Source organism: Pangasianodon hypophthalmus, chromosome 11 (assembly GCF_027358585.1).
Source record: "Pangasianodon hypophthalmus isolate fPanHyp1 chromosome 11, fPanHyp1.pri, whole genome shotgun sequence".
Classification (NCBI taxonomy): Eukaryota; Metazoa; Chordata; class Actinopteri; order Siluriformes; family Pangasiidae; genus Pangasianodon; species Pangasianodon hypophthalmus.
Genome location: NC_069720.1, coordinates 3753002 through 3774853, shown reverse-complemented (window position 1 = coordinate 3774853; position 21852 = coordinate 3753002). Strand labels below are relative to the sequence as shown.

The 21852-nt window shown below is 41.1% G+C and overlaps 2 protein-coding genes across 10 annotated transcripts in view; both read left to right on the top strand.

The window, feature by feature from the left end:
* The window catches only part of tead1b (TEA domain family member 1b), a 70689-nt gene extending 56401 nt beyond the window's left edge, over window positions 1–14288 (top strand). For all 9 annotated transcript variants that reach the window (XM_053238313.1, XM_053238314.1, XM_053238312.1 and 6 more), the window contains 6 exons: window positions 276–337; window positions 422–546; window positions 2936–3109; window positions 5815–5955; window positions 6421–6573; window positions 8833–14288. In XM_053238313.1, the coding sequence (XP_053094288.1) occupies window positions 276–337; window positions 422–546; window positions 2936–3109; window positions 5815–5955; window positions 6421–6573; window positions 8833–8946 (769 nt within the window). In that variant the 3' untranslated portion in view covers window positions 8947–14288. The remainder of the gene's footprint in view (window positions 1–275; window positions 338–421; window positions 547–2935; window positions 3110–5814; window positions 5956–6420; window positions 6574–8832) is intronic.
* Window positions 14289–18156: 3868 nt separating this feature from the next.
* On the top strand, window positions 18157–20179 carry rassf10b (Ras association domain family member 10b). The gene has a single exon (XM_026930382.3). It carries the CDS (start codon window positions 18612–18614, stop codon window positions 19971–19973), a length of 1362 nt encoding a protein of 453 aa, XP_026786183.3. The 5' UTR covers window positions 18157–18611; the 3' UTR covers window positions 19974–20179.
* The last annotated feature ends 1673 nt before the right edge of the window (window positions 20180–21852 follow it).

The following is a 21852-nucleotide window of genomic DNA, read 5'->3' as shown; positions in this document are numbered from 1 at the left end:
CCTCATGAAAGTGGCTACTTTCGCTTTGTGATGACCTGCAGGTGAACTTTGACCCGTGAACTCGTAAACCTCTGTCTTGTGAACCAATATAAAACAAGAAAATGTGCTTTTACTGGGTAAAAAAAATGGAGGAGCTGTATCCCATGCATTCCATTGTCTATTTATATTTTATATATTAGTATGTGTGTTATTTCCTTTCTTTGACTCACATAAGAGGATATGCAGAGCAAAACCTTCAGAGTTGTGTGTCTTGAGCCTTCCTTTTCCTGTTTTAGCATCAAGCCGTTTGCACAGCAGGCCTACCCCATCCAGCCCACCGTCACAACAGCAATTTCAAGTAGGTCATATTTTGTATTTCTTTTTAATACAGGTGGGTCATTAAATGAGCAATGCTAACTTCTGTGTGTGTGTGTTTGAGCAGGTTACGAGTCCACAGCAGCACCAGCACCCACAGTACCAGCATGGCAGGGCCGCTCCATCGGCACCAGCAAACTCAGGCTGGTCGAATTCTCAGCTTTTCTGGAGCAGCAGAGGGAGCCGGAATCAGTGAGTAATAACACTCAAGGATGGGTTCTTCTGAAGTGCTTCTGAGGACAATTCAATGTATGGAACACTCGGAACAATAGAATTTTATATAGTGGCTGAGAGATACAAAATCCTACAAAACTACCACAACAAAAAACAAAATTAAAAATGTGGGACAAAAAAAAAATCTGGCAATACAAAACACAATCCGACAACACAACAGAATCTGACAGCACAAAAAATATCAGACAACACAAGAAAATCTGACAAAACAAATCGTCAGATGTCACAAAATACTCTGACAACACAAAACAAAATCTGACAAAACAAAAAAATCAGACATCATAAGACCTGAACACAAAAAAATAATCAGACAAAAAAAATCTCAAAACACAAAACAAAATTAAAAAACATAAGGCAAAATCTGAAAACAAAATATAACCTGACAACACAAAAGAAAATCTGCCAACATAAAACGTGAGATTTGGTTTAATGGAGTGGAATTTGCAATACAAAACCTGGAAAATACAAAATTTGATGCAAAATTTGATTTAATACAATATATGGCCAAAAGTATTTGGACACTTGACCATTGACACCCATATGTACTTTTTGCACATCCCCTTCCAGATCTTCCACTCTTCTGGGAAGCTTTCCACTAGATTTTGGAGCGTGGCTTTGTGGTCATTCAGTCACAAGAGAATTAGTGAGTCAGGCACTAAGGGTCTGGGGTGCAGTCGGTGTTCCAGTTCATCCCAAAGGCGTTCAGTGGGATTGAGGTCAGGGCTCTGTGCAGGAAACTCATGTTCCTACACTCTGACCCTAACACACCACGTCTTTATGGACCTTGTTTTGTTCACATTGTCATACTGGAATAGGTTTGGGGACCATATGCTGCATTCGAGGTGAAGTTGCAGCTTGTAATTCCCCACGTACAACCGGTAAAAACCACCGTAAACGCCCCCTTAACTTGCAGATTTAACTAGTTCACTCAGGGTTGTCTTATCAACTACCAGTTCCTTCCCCATTTACGGAGTGCCTGTGAACAACGTAAAGTACTCTTTCTCTTTTTATATTAGTTTATAGCAGTATTGGCTGAAGATCAGTTAATTTACAGATACAGTACTTGGTTAAATCTATAACACTGACCATACTACCACTGTTTTGAGAAGGTAATCATCAACATTAGAGTTATTATTAACATTAGCTGGCTAGCTTGTTGCTAATGCTATTTGCTATTTTCCACTGACTATCTTGTTGTGAAAGTACTCGCTGTTGTCCGCTGTTGTTGCTGTACTGCAATTTAAGTCCAAAATGTGGCATGAATGTTTGAAAGTCACTAGAGTAGAGCAGTACCAGTAGCCACTTGGGCCTGTAACTGAAAAAATGCAGCTAAAGTAGTTTTCTATGAGCTCTACATGCTCTGACAAAGCAGACAAAACACTTTCATGGAGGCCTCCATGTTTTTTTTTTTTTTTCCACTTCGCATGTCAAACGTCCTGAGGTGGGAAATGACATTACTTCAACTTGCAAATTACCAATTACAAGGTACCACGAACACAGCATTTGTTCCAGTGAAGGGAAGTTGTATGAAAGACATCCTACGCAACTGTGTGCACCCAACTTTGTGGCAACTCTACGGGGAAGACCCACATATGGGTGTGATGGTCAGGTGTCCACAAACCTTTGGCCATATAATGTATATAGGTTTTAACACATTGAGAAAACGTAGGGTTTATGCATCATACATCACCAAGTTCTGGAGATGGTCATCCAACTTGGACATGTGGTTCTGAGATCAACTTTTCTGACATGCCCCGCCCATTTCTGTTTCAGAAGCCTGTTTGGAAGGAAGAATAAACCATTTGGAAGGTAGAATAAACCAAATCTGCCTTAAGCCAGATTTCCTCTGATAAAAAGAGTTTCTCAGACTGTGTATACACGATATGGTTGTTACACACGTTATTGGTTGCTGCTAATTTACTGAAACATCTGAATGAACGTTCATGCAACCGACACATGACGCCATCTTTGTCTGAGGCAGGGTGTGGAGTGTGCGTTTCAGTGAGAAGGAGAGAGACAAGGCCGGAGGGAAAGGCCAAATACATTTCTGTCCCTCAAAATGCCGACCCTGAGCAGGAACAGAGCATTTTTTATGATTTCTGGGATGGCGGCGATCCATCTCAGTTTGTCTGCATTCTCCAGACGGTTTTGTTTCACTATCGATAACAGATGACATCGCTTATTTGTCAGACCTTTAGCTTTTATGATTTCATATGAAGGCTTTAGGAGAATAAACATGTCGCAAATTTAATGTGTTAAGGGAACATGGACATTTTTATGCATTTTTATAATTTAAAAAAGCATCATGTTTTCCAGTTTCTGAGTCTCTGTCTTGTTTCCTTTGCAGTACAACAAGCACCTTTTTGTACACATTGGTCAGACAAATCACTCCTACAGCGATGCCCTGCTGGAGTCGGTGGACATTCGTCAAATTTATGACAAATTCCCAGAGAAGAAAGGAGGGCTGAAGGAGCTTTTTGGCAAAGGCCCTCAGAATTCCTTCTTCCTCATAAAGTTCTGGGTAAGTGGACTGGAGGTCAGACAGCATTGTATCTCCCTTTAGAATTATGCAGGTTAGGCTGTTTATTTTAATAGTATTTTCTCTTTATAATTAAGTGTTAAAGTAACAGTCAGTAATAAAGCTTACAGCCCATATAAATCAGTTCTGTGATTTATACAACAAAAATATACCCCGAGCCATAACATTAAAACCACTGACAGGTGAAGTGAATAACATTGATTATCTCATTACAATGGCACCTGTCAAGGGATGGGATATATTAGGCAGCAAGTGAATAGTCAGTTCTCAAAGCAGATGCGTTGGAAGCAGAAAAAATGGACAAGTGTAAGGATCTGAGCGATTTTGACAAGGGCCAAATTGTGATGGCTGGATGAATGGGTCAGTTCCAAAACAGCAGGTCCTCATCAAGGTGTTCCCGTTATGCAGTGGTTAGCACCTACCAAACGTGGTCCAAGGAAGGACAACCAGTGAACCAGTGACAGGGTTATGGGCACTCAAGACTCATTGATGTGCATGGGGAGTAAATTCTAGGCTATCTGGTCTGATCCCACAGAAGAGCTACTGTAGTACAAATTGCTGAAAAAGTTAATGCTGGCTATGATAGAAAGGTGTCAGAACACACAGTGCATCACAGCTTGCTGCGTATGGGGCTGCGCAGCTGCAGACCGGTCAGAGTGCCCATGCTGACCCCTGTCCACTGACGAAAGTGCCTACAATGAGCATCGCCAACGTGAGCATCAGAACTGGACCATGGAGCAGTGGAAGAAGGTGTCCTGGCATTCATATGGATGTTACTTTGACACGTGCCACGTAGCTCAACATTGTTGCAGACCAAGTACACCCTTTCATGGCAACAGTATTCTCTAATGGCAGTGGCCTCTTTCAGCAGGGTAATGTGCCCTGCTACCCTGCAAAAAATTGTTCAGGAATGGTTTGAGGAACAAGACAAAGTGTTCAAGGTGTTGACTTGGCCTCCAAATTCCCCAGATCTCAATCCGATTGAGCATCTGTGGGATGTGAATGGACGAACAATTCCGATCCATGGAGGTCCCACCTCGCAGCTTACAGGACTTAAAAGGATCTGCTGCTAACGTCTTGGTGCCAGATACCACAGCGCACCTCGTGACACAGGTCTTGTGGAGTCCATGCCTCGATGAGTCGGAGCTGTTTTGTTGGCACAAGGAGGACCTACACAATATTAGGCAGGTGGTTTTAATGTTATGGCTGATCAGTGGATGGGCAATGAAAAGAAAAACCTACATAAAATGTCTTAGTAAGGTTTTGGGTCACTACAAGCTGCCAGAACAGCTTCAGTGCACCTAGGCATTGACTCTACAAGTCTGTGGAACTGTACAGGAGCGATAAACACCGCTATACCAAAAGATCTTCACTCAGTTGGTGCTTTAATAATGGTGGTAGAGACGGTCTCTAATACACTGCTCTAAAATCTCTCATAAGTGTTCAACTGGGATGAGGTCTGGTGACGGTGAAGGCCAAAGCATATGATTTACATCATTTACATCCTCATCAAGCCGTTGACGTGTCCTGTTTTGGGGGTGGTGTCATCCTGGAAGAGACCACGCCCATCATAGGATAAACATGATCAGTCAGAAGAACGTTATATTGATTTGCAGTGACGCTGCATATTTACAGTATATGAAATCTACTTATTAAGCTAAGCATCTGCGTGTGTATTATTCACTCTTTGTACATTCACACACTGTTCCGTGCCCTTGCTGAATTTTTGAACTCGTGCCCAGTCCTGCTTGAATACAACAGACCACTTCAGTCTGAGTTTGCATATGCTCCGGACCATTTGGCTGCTATATTTGGCGTGGCATAAGCAGGAAAAGTGCCAGATCAAAGCCTTCGCTAATTCAGTGTAATATTTCAAAACAATCAGGAGGGGCCCGGCTTGCAGCGCTAATAGCTGTTTAAACGTCGCACATGTTTTACCCAAAACCAAATGCTAAGTAGTGGCAATCGTTAAAGTGGGCTGTGTCGTCGGTGAGTGTGAGCCTGCTCAAATTCCGTTTGAAGTGACGAGCTGATCTGAATTTCAAACGAAACCCTGGATCTGCACAATAATGCCTCTCTGGGATATTATGTGAAAATCTAATGGGGCTGCTTTAATTAAGGAAGAGCATGCCGGAATATTTACGTTTTTTTATTCTTTGTCCCTCTTAGTAATTTCTATAACGACCATCAGGTCTTAATGAAAGAGAACAGGCCACTGAGAGCTTTTTTTTTTCCCCTCACAAGGAGAAAATAGCTTTTAAGTAACGTTCCATTTAATATATTTTTTATCATCTGCTTTTGAAAGGCCACACTGATAAGGTGCTATTTAACTGGCAGTGTGTAAAGGGCCGGCTTGTTAGCTCAGTGCAGTGCTGAACATGAATAGTGTTTTATAAGACAAAGTACAGATGTAAGGGATACAGATTTCACTGTGATATTTCCTTATTTCACTCCTTAATGCATTTGAACAACTCAGGGTGTTTTTTTTATTTTTTTTTGTCAGTCTTTACAATAAGCCTGCACTACACATCATGTCCACTAGATGGCAGCTGTATACCAGACACTATACATATTTTAGTATACTCTATGTGCCTTTTTTGAATTGATGTGCAGGCTTTATCGGTCTACTAGCTCTACAACGACACTGTTGCCAATACTGACACTTCTACACTTCTGGTTGTTCTCAGGCCGACTTGAACTGCAACGTTCAGGAGGAAACCGGGGCCTTTTATGGCGTCACCAGCCAGTACGAGAGCCCGGAGAACATGACCATCACCTGCTCCACTAAAGTCTGCTCATTCGGCAAGCAGGTGGTGGAGAAAGTGGAGGTAGGATTTTACACACAATGTGTGTATCTTAGTGCTAATCAGGATGTGAGTTATGGTGGGATTAGACAAGACAAAAAAACAAAACAAAAGAATAGAAGAAAGGATGAGGGGTGATGATGGTTTTATAAAGGACAAATTCTTTTTCTTATTTTTGATTTGGATAAGTGACCTTAGATCTGAGAAAGACAATATAAAAAAATTAACTTTTTATTATTATTAGTAGTAGTAGTAGTAGTAGTGTTAATAGTAATACTGTGACTGTAATAAAATATAATTATTTATACAATAATTCTAATATTATAACTACTTAAAATAACAAAAACCTTTATAATATTCTAATATAATCTTAATACAATTAGTATAATGATTAGAATTAATAATAATAATAATAATAATAATAAGAAGAAGAAGAATTGTTGTTTATGTCTAGCATTGATGGTTATAATTATTTTGCGTTTTGTCCAGACGGAATATGCTCGTTTTGAGAACGGCCGCTTCGTGTACCGGATAAGCCGCTCTCCCATGTGCGAATACATGATTAACTTCATCCACAAGCTCAAACACCTGCCTGAGAAGTACATGATGAACAGTGTGCTGGAGAACTTCACAATCCTCTTGGTGAGTCACTGGGTCTTTTTTTTTCCACCTCTGACCTCCAGGCCCCTCCCACCTCGGCCCGTAGGAGAGGTTGGTGGGTCAAACACTTGCTCTCCTGGATGGAGAGGGGTCAGCATTCCTGGCATTCTTTTCAGTAACCAGCAACAGTGCAGGGATTAAAAAGCCATTTCTCTTCCACGCAGCTGTGCTTCCTGGATCTTTCTGCATCATTTCCTCTCTCTGTAGTCCTCACATTCTCATCCTCGTCCTCTTCCATGTCCCTAAAAGGGCTCTAATCTAATCTCTAGGGCTGCTGGACTTATGCTGCATTCATGGTGCCTTGTACCTGGTAATTTGCAAGTTGTAATAACGTCATACGTCTTTTCTAACCTTGGGACATTCATTGTGCGAAGTGGACAAAAAAAAAAAAAAAACATGGACGCCTCATCGAAAGCGTGTGTTTTGCTTGCCGTGTTAGATCATGTAGAGCTCATAAAAAGCTACTTTAAATGCACTTTTACAGTTACAGGCCTGAGTATCTACTGGTTCTGTTCTACTATAGTGAACTTCATGCAACATTTTGGACTGAAATTGCAGTACAGTGTTTTAGTACTAAAACTAATGTTGTGCAGTGTCAGTACTAATGTTAATGATTACCTTCTCAAAACAGTGATTAGTATGGTCAGTGTTATGGATTTAACCAAGTACTGTGTCTGTATATTAACTAATCTACAGCCAATACTGCTATAAACTAATATAAATGAGGAGAAAGAGTACTTTACACTGTTCATAGTGTGAGCGGCCATGTTGATTTGACATCACTCCGTGAACGGGGAAGGACCAGGTAGTTGAGAAGAAGGGGTGTTTACGGTTGCTTTTGCCAGTTGTAGGTGGGGAAGTACAAGTTGCAGCTTTGCCTCGAATGCAGAATTACTTGATGGTAGAAAAGATGATAGAGTGGGTGCAGAAGCTTATCTTCACATCTACAAATACCAAATCAATTTAATTATTTAAAGATTTAGCATTTAATAGGGGTGTAACGTTACACTCTGGTCACAGTTTGATTCGATTCACGATACTGGCTTCATGAGTCAATTCAATTCTCCGAATATTTTGATCAAAACTTGAAAAACTAACACTGGAAAGACTCCTTTTTTTGTTTCTGAATCATAAGTAAAGCTGAACAATGTGCATTTCTGTCTGTATAAAAGTGAATAAATCAAAATTTGCTGCAAACAGAGGTTTAATATTGTAAACAAAATGTACTAAAAAGTATGAATGTATTATACTTTAACTCTGTGGGTTGCGCAGATTGGGACCTCTGCTGTTCAAACAGTGCAACTGGATTAGATGCATAAGCAATAGAACGCTGATTCAGTGTGAATCAGTGTGAATCACACATTCCCAGGGTGAACATCTTTTTTCCCATCATATCATGATGCATCATTACAAACCTGTTATTAATAAGTGTTTTTTTTATACTGGCACAGACAGACTGACTGTGTATAGAAGGCAACAATTATGTCAACTTCTTGAAAAGGGCCGTACTGGAAACATTTTAATGATTTTTGCTCCACAAGGGTCTTGGTGTACCATTTTGGACTATTTTGTACTATTTTGACATACTAATTAGTGTGTTAGGACTATCTATATCTTTTGTAAAGAGCTATTGAGTGAAAAGGCTTCTAAATGGCTTCTTATTCACTCTGTATGCTTGCTACATAGGGTGTGACATAATGAGGATGGAAAAGATGCCTGTTGGAAATGAACTCCTTACATCATACATTTTCATGTAAATCTTAGGACACAGACTGTTTATTGTGGTTGTTATTGTTTAATTTAAAAAAGTTAACATAGTGTAGATTTTTTTAACATTTAGATATGATTATGATTTTAACATTTAGCTTATGTAATGTTTCAAATAACAGTGTGAAGTGAGAAAAGAGATGCTTCAATCCGATACTGAGAATGATCGGATTCTGAGATCGGATACTGGCTTGAGACTCTGGATTGGATGAAATCTGACACATTTTCAGTTAGTGTTATACCTCGGATTTTTTTTTTTTTTCATAATTTGGGAACAAAAGCATGTTTAAAAACTGCGATCTGTGGATTTCTAGTGAGCAAGTGTGTGTGTGTGTGAGGAAAAGTGAGTTATCTGATAACACATCACATGACTCTTCACCTTCTCCTTGATTCTTTTCGATTCTGTTGATTTCAGTTGAAGAACAGCTTTATTTAAGTGTCGGTGCCTCTGATTCTCTCACTCTCTCCCCACAGGTGGTCACAAACAGAGACACACAGGAGACCTTGCTGTGCATGGCGTGTGTGTTTGAGGTGTCGAACAGCGAGCACGGCGCTCAGCATCACATCTACAGACTGGTGAAAGAATGAAGCTCGTGCCAGCCAGCAGATCTGTCCTATAGACTCTGAACCTCAATAAAAAAGTGGCAGTGCCTCTAGTTCAACACTCACCCGCAGCGATTCGAGCTCTCATCCGGGTGACACTTATTATTATTTTTTTTTTCAGTCTTTATTAATGTATATGTGTTCGATGTTTTGACTGCAGCTGTGAATCACGGTACAGTTGTATTATGTTTTGATACAGGAAAGAATCATTTTAAAGGAAGCCTAATCGACTTTTCTCTGTAGGTTGTGTGTATATATAAAGTGGCAGTATCGGTAGACTTCGAGGTTGGCTTGAATTAGACTACATCTGGCTGAGAAAGACAATGTTTTAGGTTTTAAACCTATTCTAATGTACACCTTAAAAGCAGATTTAGCCTTTAGGTTCATATAAAATACTGTCTATGAATGTGTACGTGTCTGTGTATAAATGTATATACCCACATACCTGTAGTCTTTCCAAAGATTAAAAAAGTATTTCATTTTGGAACATTTGGTTGATTATAGAGGAATAACTGTAGAGGCCATCAAAATAATAATAATAATAATAATAATTATAATAATAATAATCATAATCATAATAATAATACAGTTACTGAATTTCGGCATCTGTAGCATTCAGGGAATTTAAAAGTCCAGCCCTTGAAAGATCTCATGTGTCTAACCTGCAATACTCTACTATATCTGCTATACTGCAAATATACTGCTCAAAAAAAAGGGAACACTTAATCATTACAGTATAGTCAATTAAACTTCAGGGATATCAGTCTGTCCAGTTAGGAAGCATACGTGATTGTGAATCAGTTTCACCTTCTTTGGTGCAAATGAAAGCGACAACAGGTGCACTGGAGAGGCAACAGCAAGACAACCCCCAAAAAGGGAATAGTTTTTGCAGGTAGTGGCCACAGACAGTTGCTCTCTCCTTATCCTTCCTGACTGATTTGTCTCTAGTTTTGTGTTTTGTTAGGGTCCTTGTCACTATTTGTAGCATGAGGAAGTACCTGCAATCCAATCAGGTTGCACAGGTAGTCCAGCTCCTCCAGGATGGCACATCTATACGTGCCGTCGCAAGGAGGTTTGATGTGTCTCCCAGCACAGTTTCAGGAGCATGGAGGAGATACCGGGAGATGGGCCGTTACACGAGGAGAGATGCACGGGGCCGTAGAAGGGCAACAACCCAGGAGCAGGACCGGTATCTGCTCCTTTGGGTGAGGAGGAACAGGAGGAGCACTGCCAGAGCCCTACAAAATGACCTCCAGTAGGCTACTGGTGTGAATGTTTCTGAACAAACTGTCAGAAACAGACTCCATGAGGGTGGCATGAGGGCTTGATGTCCTCTAGTGGGACCTGTGCTCACAGCCCAGCACTGTGCATCTCGATTGGCATTTGCCAGAGAACACTAGAATTGGCAGGTCCACCATTGGCGCCTTGTTTTCTTCACGGATGAGAGCAGGTTCACACTGAGCATATGTGACAGACGTGAAAGAGTCTGGAGATGCGTTATGCTGCCTGTAACATCATCCAGCATGACTGGTTTGGCGGTGGGTCAGTGATGGTCTGGGGAGGAATATCCTTGGAGGGTCGCACAGACCTCCACATGCTAGCCAGTGGTACCCTTATTGCTGTTAGGTACCGGGATGAAATCCTCAGAGCCACTGTCAGACCTTACACTGGTGCAGTGGGCCCTGGGTTCCTCCTGGTGCAAGACAGTGCCCGGCCTCATGTGGCCAGAGTGCGTTGGCAGTTTCTGGATGATGAAGGCATTGATGCCACTGACTGGCCGTCAGGTTCCCCAGAACTGAATCCAATTGAGAACCTCTGGGATGTTATGTGTCGAAGCCGCCAAGTAGCTGTCCAGGAGCTCACTGGACATGATCCAGGTCTGGGAGGAGATCCCCCAGGACACCATCCACCATCTCATGAGGAGCATGCCCAGACATTGTCGGGAGTGCATAAAGGCACGTAGGGGCCATACACACTACTGACTTACATTATGAGTTGCTGTGATGAAATTCATGCAAGTTGGATCAGCCTGTAATTTCAATTTTTTACTTTGATTTTCAGTGTGATTTTGAATCTAGCCTTCAGTGTGCTGATGACTTTGGCTTCCATTGACCCTTACAACATCATTTTGTTCTCAACAAATGTCACAATGTATATAAGTAAAGATTTTCAACTTGAACATTTTGTTCATCGAGATCCAATGTGTGATATAAGTGTTCCCTTAATTTTTTTGAGCAGTGTAATTCCCGCTAATGTTTTAGTGGTTAAACGAGTCACTAAGGGTGCTTTCACACCTATTAATCCGTTTGTCGAGTCCAAGTCAGAGTGAATTGAATACTTTTGGTATGTTTTCTATAGTTTCACGAATCAAACGAAGGGCTGAAAACATTTGTGAAATACGTTTTTCATTCATTGGTCAGAAATAAGGCGACAGAAAAAAAGGTCAACAAAATAAGTCAAGTTGAAATGTGTAGAAATCACAAAAATGACCCACATGATATTTTTGCCTTAATGTCACACAGATCTGATTTTTTTCAGGACTGTATAGACACAAAAATATGATCTTTTCCAATCAGACCTGACCCACTGCCAATGCGTGGTTCTAGATTGGATGCATGTCTGATTAATGACTATGCGACATGAATTTGGATGGTCAGAATGGAATTCATTTGGCTTTTTCACAACGCTCATGCACAGGTCATTGTCGATAGTGTCAGCAGTGTGCAAAAACAACAATGTAGGACAGTGACAGCAGTGACTACATTCAGTGGAAGGATAATCGGTAGAATCGATTAAGTAAACCTGGAAGGAAAATACTCAAACTGAGTAGTGTAGTGAAACAGTTGAAAACAAGTGAAACAAGTAATCTATGTGCGAATGCGGGACGTTTCGCTGGACAGATGTGCTCACAATAAAGACAGATGTAGGTCACGAACGTGAACAGTCAAGACAGACGCATCCGATCTGAGCAAAAAATCTGAATTGTGCAATGAAGCTTGTAATGTGAACGTAGCCAAAATAAACAAACAAATAAATCGATTCAGAGTCGACACATTTTCTCACTACAATAAAACCGCGCTAGAGTTCAGTCGGAAGCAAACTGAGACCACCGCGCTCAGATGCTCTCATACTGGTTGTTTTCTTACCACACCCGATTGCTGTGTTCTCACCTGCCTAAAGAACCGCACCAAGGGTGAAAACACACCAGGTTTCGATTCAAACGGACTAAACGCTGCATGTGAAAGCACCCTAGGAGCAAGAAAGCACTACATATAACACCAGAGGCGAGCTGATTGTCATAATGTCCCGAGCACTTGGATTCTTTTGGGACATGCCTTATCAAGCGAACCTGTTTTCAGTTTATTCGATGAGACACAATCATATTATCTGCAGACATCAGGGAAGATTCTTTCAGAGCTCGTCCTTTAATCGCATACCTGTCCCGTTTTGATGAGTCCTATCCCAGTGTCCTCTGCTGCCTTTAACCCCAACACCAAGCCTCTGTGGCCTCCTAAACTGCGAGCCTTAACCATGGCTGTGAGAGATTTGTTTTTTTTCCTTAAAAAAAAAAAAAGATGCCACTAAAACTGTGAGCTCTTTCCTAAGCTGGAAGACTTTTCATGTCCTCGTCCCATGTCGTTCCATGGAAGTGTACAGTCACAGAGCTGCCAAAGCGTAACAAAGCACAGTGCCTTAATGGATGCCTATATTCACGTGAGCTGAGAAAACACTAAGATCATCATTTTGTGGTCTAATGAGAAAAGACTAGCGTGGCTAGTGTGCACGTCAGCTCAAACTACCACTACATCCTAGAAATCTAGTAAAACACTACCAAACTAGCCATGCCTTTCTTATCAGAAAAGACCAAAAAAAAAAAAATCCCTGGAGGCACGATGAATCTCCTCCTCGTTTCCTGCACTGTAGCATACAAGTGCCTTTGGTTCACGTTTTTCCAGCTTAGAAAAGACAAGTCGTATTTTGCATGACTATGATCAGAACCAAATACGTGGATGTAAAGTCAAATATTCACCACAATGCCTTGCTAAAAGTTTATAGTAAACGACAAGGGACGGTGGTTAAATAGTAAAAATATTATGTATCGACTTTTAATCAGAGATTATAATTATTTGTTCTGTTGTAAAATATTTTGAGACGCATCTCAGTTTGTGTTCAGTCCAGATTTTTAAAATCCTGATCTTGTTAAAGACTGCTTGATACTGTAAATTGGAAGCCCTTTGATATTTTCTCTAGACTTTTTTTTTTTTTATCATCCGAATGCATAACTGACATTTTCTTTAGGAGAATATATGAACACTATTTGAAGTGGATTTTAAAAGTCCACTTTATTGGTTGAAATCTTTACAAACCTTCGGCACAGTTTAACATTATCCTTTAACACTATTCACCCAAGTTATTCATTTCACTCATTTCTAAACTGCTGTCATATGGTTTTAATAGTTTAATTGATCTCTGTGTTGTACCGCGTAATGTAAACTGTGGACTTTAGTATGCGTAACATGAAAACGACAAATTATTTTGATTTGATTTCCCCATTTATTTCTCTGTTCTGGTTCACATTGTGTGAGTTGCGTATGGAGATTTTTCATGTATTACTGTTGTACGTGTACACGAGGTTTTTTTGTGATGAAATCAGTATATTCGGAAGCCCCGTGTGGCCGTGATGCTGTTACTGCTGCGCTGCTGGCACCTCGGACCTTCTGTTCCACCCAGAAGACGATCCCAGCCGCCCCGCCTTTACTTCACCTGGGAGCTGAATACGAATGGTCGTACGCTGAATGTTAAAAGGACATTAATTTTGATAGTAATGGACACTGAGCAGTCGCTTTCTAGAGGAATGATGACCGCACGTCAGCAGTCTAGCTCTTTGTTTCTTGATTTGTATTTTTGTCTATGTGTAGGTACTGGTACCTCCTTTGTTCGTTACCATTTAAGAAGTTGGCTTTAAAGTGAACTATTCTCTAGTTCAAAATAGTATCATTTTAAAAAAAAAAAAGAAAACTATTGGGTTTGTGTGCAGAGATTTTTTTTTTTTGTAAAAAGGTGCTTTGTATAAAATTATATATTCTGGCTTTTCTTGGTACAAAGGCGTGAGATCTTTTAATATCATTAATGATGGTGAAGCGTTGGAGCAAAGTGAGAGAGAGGAGACGGGAAAACCTGCTATGTGTACGTGTTCCTTACTGCATATGGTCTTGTCTTTGCTCTGTAACATTTTTGATGCCTTCTTGATAAAGTGGTAGATATTTTGTAGCTTTCTAGATACTTTGTATGTATACCATATTGAATAAAATAAATGAGGAAAAACGGCTGTGCGTCCCTGAATTTAAGACAACACCATGATACGGTGAGCATTCCCATGCTGTACATGTAAACCATGGAATAGTTTAATGTTATGCTTTCATGGCATTAATAATAATTTCATACCCTGCAATATATTTTTAAAAAGCCACTAGATACAGGACCACCTTAAAACAGATTCCAGCTTCCACTTTTTTTTTTTTTTTTTTTTTTTAAGATTTCCTTTATATAATTTTATGGGAATATATGTAGAGTCAAGGGCAAATATTTGCATCCACCATTGGTAATTTATCTACAAAAAAATAATTTGTGGACACCTGACCATCCCCCCTTTGCTCTTATAATAACCACCATTCTTCTGGGAAGGCTTTCCACTAGGTTTTGGAACGTGGCTATGGGGACAAAAGCATTAGTGAGGTTGGGTGAGGAAGCCTGGCATGCAGTCAGTGTTCCAGTTCATACTACTAGGTATTCAGTGGGGTTGAGGTCAGGGCTCTCGAGTTCTTCTACACCAACTTTGGCAAACCATGTCCTCATGGAGCTCGCTTTGTGCACAGATGCATTGTCCTGCTGGAACATTTGGGCCTCTCAGTTCCAGTGAAGGGAAATTGTAATGCTACAGCACACAGTTGTGTCCTAGCACTGATGTTGAACTTCTGATTGGAAGGTTCTGAGTTCAAATCCCAGCACTGCCAAGCTAGGCCCTTAACCCTCAACTGCTCAGATGTATAAATGAGATAAATGTAAGTCACTCTAGATAAGAGCGTCTGCCAAATTCCATGAATGTAAATCTAAGGCCCACATACAAGTGTGATGGTCATGTGTCCAGAAACTTTTGGCAATATAGTGTATGAAGAGAACAATCCAAATGATAAAATTAAAAATATATATATTTTGATACTAAATGCTATTAAATCGGTTTATGTTTAAGGTACAGGGTGTGAAAGTATAGGATTGTGGTGTGCAAACTAGCTATAATTTTCACAGCTGAAGCAGTTCATGGATTCATTAAACATGAAATACGTGGCATATATAACCATACAAAAGCACATAGTGCACAGGAAAATGTTAATTATGTTAAAGGTAAGGGGGGAACAGTGGCTTAGTAGCTAGCGCTGTTGCCCCATACCTCCAGGGCTGGGGGCTTGAATCCCGCCTCCACCCTGTGTGTGTGGAGTTTGCATGTTCTCCTTGTGTTTCTGGGGTTTCCTCTGGGTACTCAGGTTTCCTCCCCAAGTCCAGGCTGATTGGCTGATTGACATTTCCAAATTGTCCGTAGCGTGTGAATGGGTGTGTGTATGTGTGTGTGTGTGTGTGTGTGTGTGAGTGAGTGATTGTGCCCTGCGATGGCTTGGCACCCCGTCCAGGGTGTCCCTCGCCTTGTGCCCCGAGTCCCCTGAGACAGTCTCCAGGCTCCACCGTGACCCTGTGTAGGATAAGCGGTATGGAAACTGGATGGATGGATGTTAAAGGTAAGAAAAGACATGCTAATTTATGCTAGTGACAACAATGTTACTCATCTCCTTATTTCTTATTCCACACTTTAGTCAAAGAATACACAGGAAACATACCATCAAAAAAGTGTTACAGGATTGCTCTGTAGATTTTGTCTACTTGCTACTTGGTTAAATATTTTAGCCAACAACCTTACATTAGAGGCAGTTTCTGTGAACAGCCTTTCTGTTAGATTAGGGTTTTTTTGGAAGACTTCCAGGCTCTTAAAATCATTCTTGAGGCTGATACCACCCCTGTGGCCATTTCCTTGTTTCTTGTTTTAGTTTATCAGTGGATTTAGCTGTGTTTCCTCCGGGTTCTCCGGTTTCCTCCCCCAGTCCAAACACATGCGTTGTAGGCTGATTGGCATTTCCAAATTGTCTGTAGTGTATGAATGGGTGTGTGAATGTGTGTGTGATTGTGTGTGGTTGTGCCCTGCGAGTTCCCTGGGATAGGCTCCAGGCTCCCTCCGCAACCCTATGGAGGATAAGCGGTACAGAAAATGGAGATGGATGGATGGATGGATGGAAGGATGATCTATGATATGAAGTAATACTGATGGTGGGCACAAGGGGGCGAGCTTGATCAACTATTCTCTATGAAGGCACTTCCTTCATGCCATAAAATAAAGTAAGAATCAAAGAATGTGTTATGAGAGTTCAGTCTAACACTGTGATTCTTTATTTATCCATTCATTCTAGTGAACAAACTTGTCCTACTCACCAGAAGCTCAAAACTGTTGGAGTTTTAAAATCTCAGTGCCTGTGCTTGATTTAAATCCGGCTGGAAAACTGATATCTAGTAAACTACTCACTTCCATGATTTTATTCTTTTACAAGGGATTAAAATAAATGCTTAAACCTAAACCATATCAGTTTGTACGTCTACTGACTCTAGAATGTGCTGTCAAATGACAAACATGGCCGTATTACATGGCTGTAAATACAGTCCAGCTCTCTGAACCACCGCTAATGTCAGTGCTAATGCTATTTTACTTATTTATTCATGTCTGTAAGTTGTAATTTGTCTTTTCAGCCCCTGAGAACATTTACACACTGATAGAAACTTTAATGATGCCATTCATTTAAGCAGGTCAGGTAAAATAACTCACATTCTGTGGAAAATCTGTTTTTATGCAAAGCTTCAGCTAAAGGCTAAAAGCAAACACACAGCCAGTGATGGACCAAAAACTGGCAGTGATCTGTTGAACAAATAAGGAATAAAATGTGATGGGGTGTGCTGTTGTAGGAAAATAATCAACAACAGGATGGTGTGATGTGGCCCGACGTGAAGCAGGGTTAGTGGTAATGTTGATTATTTTCCTATCACAGCATGTCATGGTGGGTTTTATTTTATCTTATTCTACAGCAATTTGACAACAATTACAATGTTTTATTTATTAATGAATGTCCCATCATATTTTTTTATCCATTTGTAGTTACATTTAGGAAAATTCCTGTGACACTCATGTATACTTATGCTACAGTAAGTTAACTTATGCTATAACAGCCATAAGCCATCATTCCAACCTCTCTATTTTCCACTTTCCTGAAGTTAAGACATTTTTTGAAAAGTGCAGCTCTTCATATTACTGAGAAACCCTAAAGCATGAACTCTTCTGTCCTGAAGACTTTCCCATGGTGGAAAAATCACTGACTGTTACAAAGCACTTACACTGGAGACTCCTTCCATAAATGTTAAATAAACATTTCAATACAGAAAGCTTCATCGTGTGAACAATTACATGTTTTTCTTTCTTAAATAGCAACACATTTTTTAATCAGTTTAACATTAGATTTATATTATATGGATTATCTGCCATCCATATCCCTGTGAATGAGGTGTTACTATAGAAACGAGTGCATTGCCTTGCAGCTGGCACTGTTGTCAGAGCTGCTGTTACAGAAGATTAATCAACACCTTCTGACCACTCATGTTTGAGAATTCAGCAGCAGTGTAGCAGAGGGTTTAATTGTTTAAGAGATTTTTTGTGACATTGTGTTTTCTAACCCAGTCAACCACAGCGCCTTTCCATCTTCAATCACACAAAACATGCTTTTTCTCTAACTGCAATTAGGTGGATTTAAAATTTGTACTTCAATACCCTATTCAGTGTTTCTCAGTGCTGCCATGAAAATGATCTTAAAAGATTTTTAAAATTCTTTTCTAGCAAAGATGATGATATGGTAAAACATTTAACCTGATCAAAGTAGACTATAGCCTAAAAATTGTCTTAATGAATGAATGAATGAAGTGAAAGCATTTCTCTATATAGCAGTGTGAAACTTGTATTACATCATCATCTTTATTATTATTATTATTATTATTATTATTATTATTATTATTATGATCACCCTGCTCTGATTTTTTTTATTTCCCTAACATTATAGTCCAACTCCTCTTTTTGTTCAAATAAATGTAATTGTTATTGTAATAACATATCTGAAGTAAAGTGATTTGCAGTTTGTCGTTATAAATATTATATTTGTGTTGTATTTAATTCATGTCCTGATCGAGTGCGCGCACTAGTTCCCCCAAAATGGGCGGAGCTTGCCCCTTTGGTATCACGTCATCAAAACAGAGCGGTGCAGCAGCGTTGTGAGCTCGCGACCAGGAGCCGCGGTGTGAATCGGGCGCGCGCTCTGTCACGGCGAACGCATGGACGCTCGCGGGGCTTTTTGGTGACCATTACTTTTTCGAACAGTCTGCATATTGCAAGATCATTTCTTCACAGGATTTATGCCTAGTGTGTTTTTTTAGTTTTTGCTAACACCTGTTGCGGGATACCGAGATTTCTGGCAGCTCACAAAAACTTCTGATGAGCTCGAGTCTCAGAGATGGAGGCTGAAGAGTGCAAAATTTCCGTGTGGGTTTGCCGGGAGGAGAAGGTCGTGTCGGGTTTGTCTAAGCGCACCACGTGTGCGGACGTTATTAAAGTCCTGCTGGAGGAGCAAAACTTGCACGGGCGCGCGTCCGCGTCAGCGCGCTCTTACTGCATTGTGGAGAAGTGGCGCGGATTCGAGCGCGTTTTGCCCAACAAGACCAAAATCCTGCGCTTGTGGAACGCATGGGGTGAAGAACAGGAGAATGTGCGCTTCGTGCTCGTCAAGCAGGACGCGTCGTTAGCCAGCAGCGCGCCACGAAGCGCCGAGGCGCGACTCGTGCCTAGCCGGCAGAGCCCGTGCGCGCGCGAGGGCACCGTGCGCCAAGCCACCATGGCCCTGTCGCCCGAGAAGCAACGGCGCGTGGTCCGAAAGGCGTTCAGGAAGTTGGAGCGGATCAATAAGAGGCGCGCGCGGGCGCAGTGTAAGGATGCGGAAAGAATGGAGACCCTCGTGCATCTGGTGGTCTCGCAGGATCACACCATCCGGCAGCAGGTGGAACGCATCCAGGAGCTGGACCGCGAGATCGAGCTCTATGAAGCCAAGGTACACCTGGACAGGGTAAGAGCGCATGGTGCCAACTATGTCCAGGAGACCTACCTGGTGGAGGGAGCTGCATCCAGGCATCCTCGCCCCAGCGATGGAGAACAGACGCTCGCTCAGTTGGAGGAGTACGCCCGAAAGTGTGAGGAGGTCATCAGGCTGCAGGAGGACCTAAATGATCGCCAGGTTCTGCTGGACAGCATCACCAGAGATATCCAGGAGGAGCTAAACCAGAGGTGGATGAAGCGGAGGCAGGAGGAGCTGGCTAACAAGGATTTAGAAAATGATAGCACACTCAGGGTTATAAATCAAACGTGGGAGATAAATGAATGCGAAACGTCTCCAAAGGTGGACGCGTCACTTGAGGACGATCTGCTCTTGGAGGAGGAGCGGATTAGGACTCAACTGGACACGAGTTTGTACATTGGCCTGAGGCTCAACACAGATTTAGAGACTGTTGGAAACGACCTGGAATTGGTGCAGGAGATCTGGAGGGCGAGAGACAAAGAGCTGAGGGATTTGCTTGAAAAATTGGACTCACTCGATTTAGAGGAAGAGGAGGAGGAAGAGGAGGAGGAGGAAAGGTGCGACATGCTTAAGGACACTGATAGAGTGGATGAAGACTCAGAGAGTAGACATGGTGCATGGGTCGAGCAGGCCAGAGGACTTGCAGCTAAAGCATGTAGCACTAATGATGACGATTCGGACACAGGACTCAGCTCCATGCACAGCCAGGACTCGGACATTGCCCCTGTTTTCGAGTCTCTTGTATAGCAACACACAGGGGGACAGGAACATTCCCCAGAGTTGAATTAACACATGAAGAGTTTTTGTATTTATATCCAGCTGGACTAATATAGACACTGTATGATTTAATAAACCACTGGAGATTTTGCTGTATTGTGTATAATCACCACCTGGACCCCTTTCACCTGTTGTTTATGTACTATAAAAACACTAATTATACTATTGCTGACAAATGTGCACTTAGTCATTAGTGTTAGGTGGCTGCATAGGTCTTAGATCTTTTTTTGTACATGTACCACATCGTACTATTGACTAAATCAGTGTTAATTTGTATATATTTTTGAGGGTGATTCTTAAGGTTACATCACAGACACTTCCTTTAAACTATTCCAATTTTAAAAGGCTGGTGCAGTTTGTGCTTAATAATTAAAGCCCAATATTAATTGTAAAGACCAAACAACTTCTGGTAGAATGTTTAACAAGGCTATATTTTAAGTTAAATAAATCCTAAAATTCCAGATATAGTTCCACTATAGATGAATTAATTTATTAAAAAAATAAGTTTTAAGTAATGTTAGCCATTAAACTAGCTCTGATGACGTCCGGACCTCAGTTTTGGGGTTTTGTTTTCAACTGAGGTAAAATGTAGTCTACTGTGCAGAAAAACTGAATCAGCAGTGGTAACTGGTCCTGAACTGACCTGAGAGCAGCCTAGGACAGCAGCTCCAACTGAGGACGCTTGAGTTTGGTTTGCCCACAGAATTAGTTACCCATTGCTACCAAATTTTTAACTTCTTGTTGAGAATTATGCAATGCACATATTATAGACTAACATTTGACATACCTATGATATACAATCACTATCGTCTTTATTATGAACATCTGTCCACCTGTTCATTCATGTAATTTGTCCAATCAGCCAATCATATGGCAACAGTGCAATGCATAAAATCATGCAGATACAGGTCACGAGCTTCAGTTAATATTCACATGAACGATCAGAATGGGGAACAAATGTGATCTCAGTTACCATGGCGTGGTTGTTGGTGCCAGATGGTGTGGTTTGAGTATTTCGTAAACTGCTGATCTCCTGGGATTTTCACACACAACAGTGCCTTGGGTTTACACAGAATCATGCGAAAAACAAACAAAAAAAATCTAGTGGGCGGCAGTTCTGTTCAGAAAACATCTTGTTTACGAGAGAGGTCAGAGGAGAATGGCCAGATTGGTTCGATCTGACAGTAACTCAAATAACCACTCTTTCCAACCGTGGTGAGCAGAAAAAGCATCTCAGATGCTGATGTGGTACAATAGCAGAAGACCGTATCTTGTTCCACTCCTGTCAGCCAAGAACAGGAATCTGAGTCTACAATGGGCAGAGGGTCACTGAAAGCTGAAGATCAGGAGAACGCCAGGCGTCACTCTGGTTTCAGTTATGCATGAAAATCCCAGGAGATCAGCAGTTTCCGAAATACCCAAACCAGCCCATCTGGCACCAACAACCATGCCACGCTGCTGCCACATGACTGGCTGATTGGATAATTGCATGAATATGCAGGTGTACAGGTGTTCCTAATAAAGCGGACAGTGAGTGAAAATGTTTAATGTTTATTTATCTGATATAAAGGAGATATAAAGGACCTCACTAAAATTTTGATTGTGGTCATGGCTCTGTACCTACATTATTTTCATATTGGAAATTCAGCAGTGCCTCTTTTTTATGTGTCATAAAAGTGTCGAAAGTGATGGAAGAACAGGAATAGTGAGTTTGACAATTAGGCTTCTGGTACATTTAATGTACAAGCCTGATTATCAAATTATTATTTAATGCTTCTCTCCCAGAAAAAGATGGCATGTTCCTAAGAGTTTAAATATCTTGGCATCTTGTTTACAAGTCACAGGAGGT

Coding starts and splice junctions, on each gene's coding strand:
- rassf10b (XM_026930382.3), top strand. CDS start 18,612: ATGGAGGCTGAAGAGTGCAAAATTTCCGTGTGGGTTTGCCGGGAGGAG.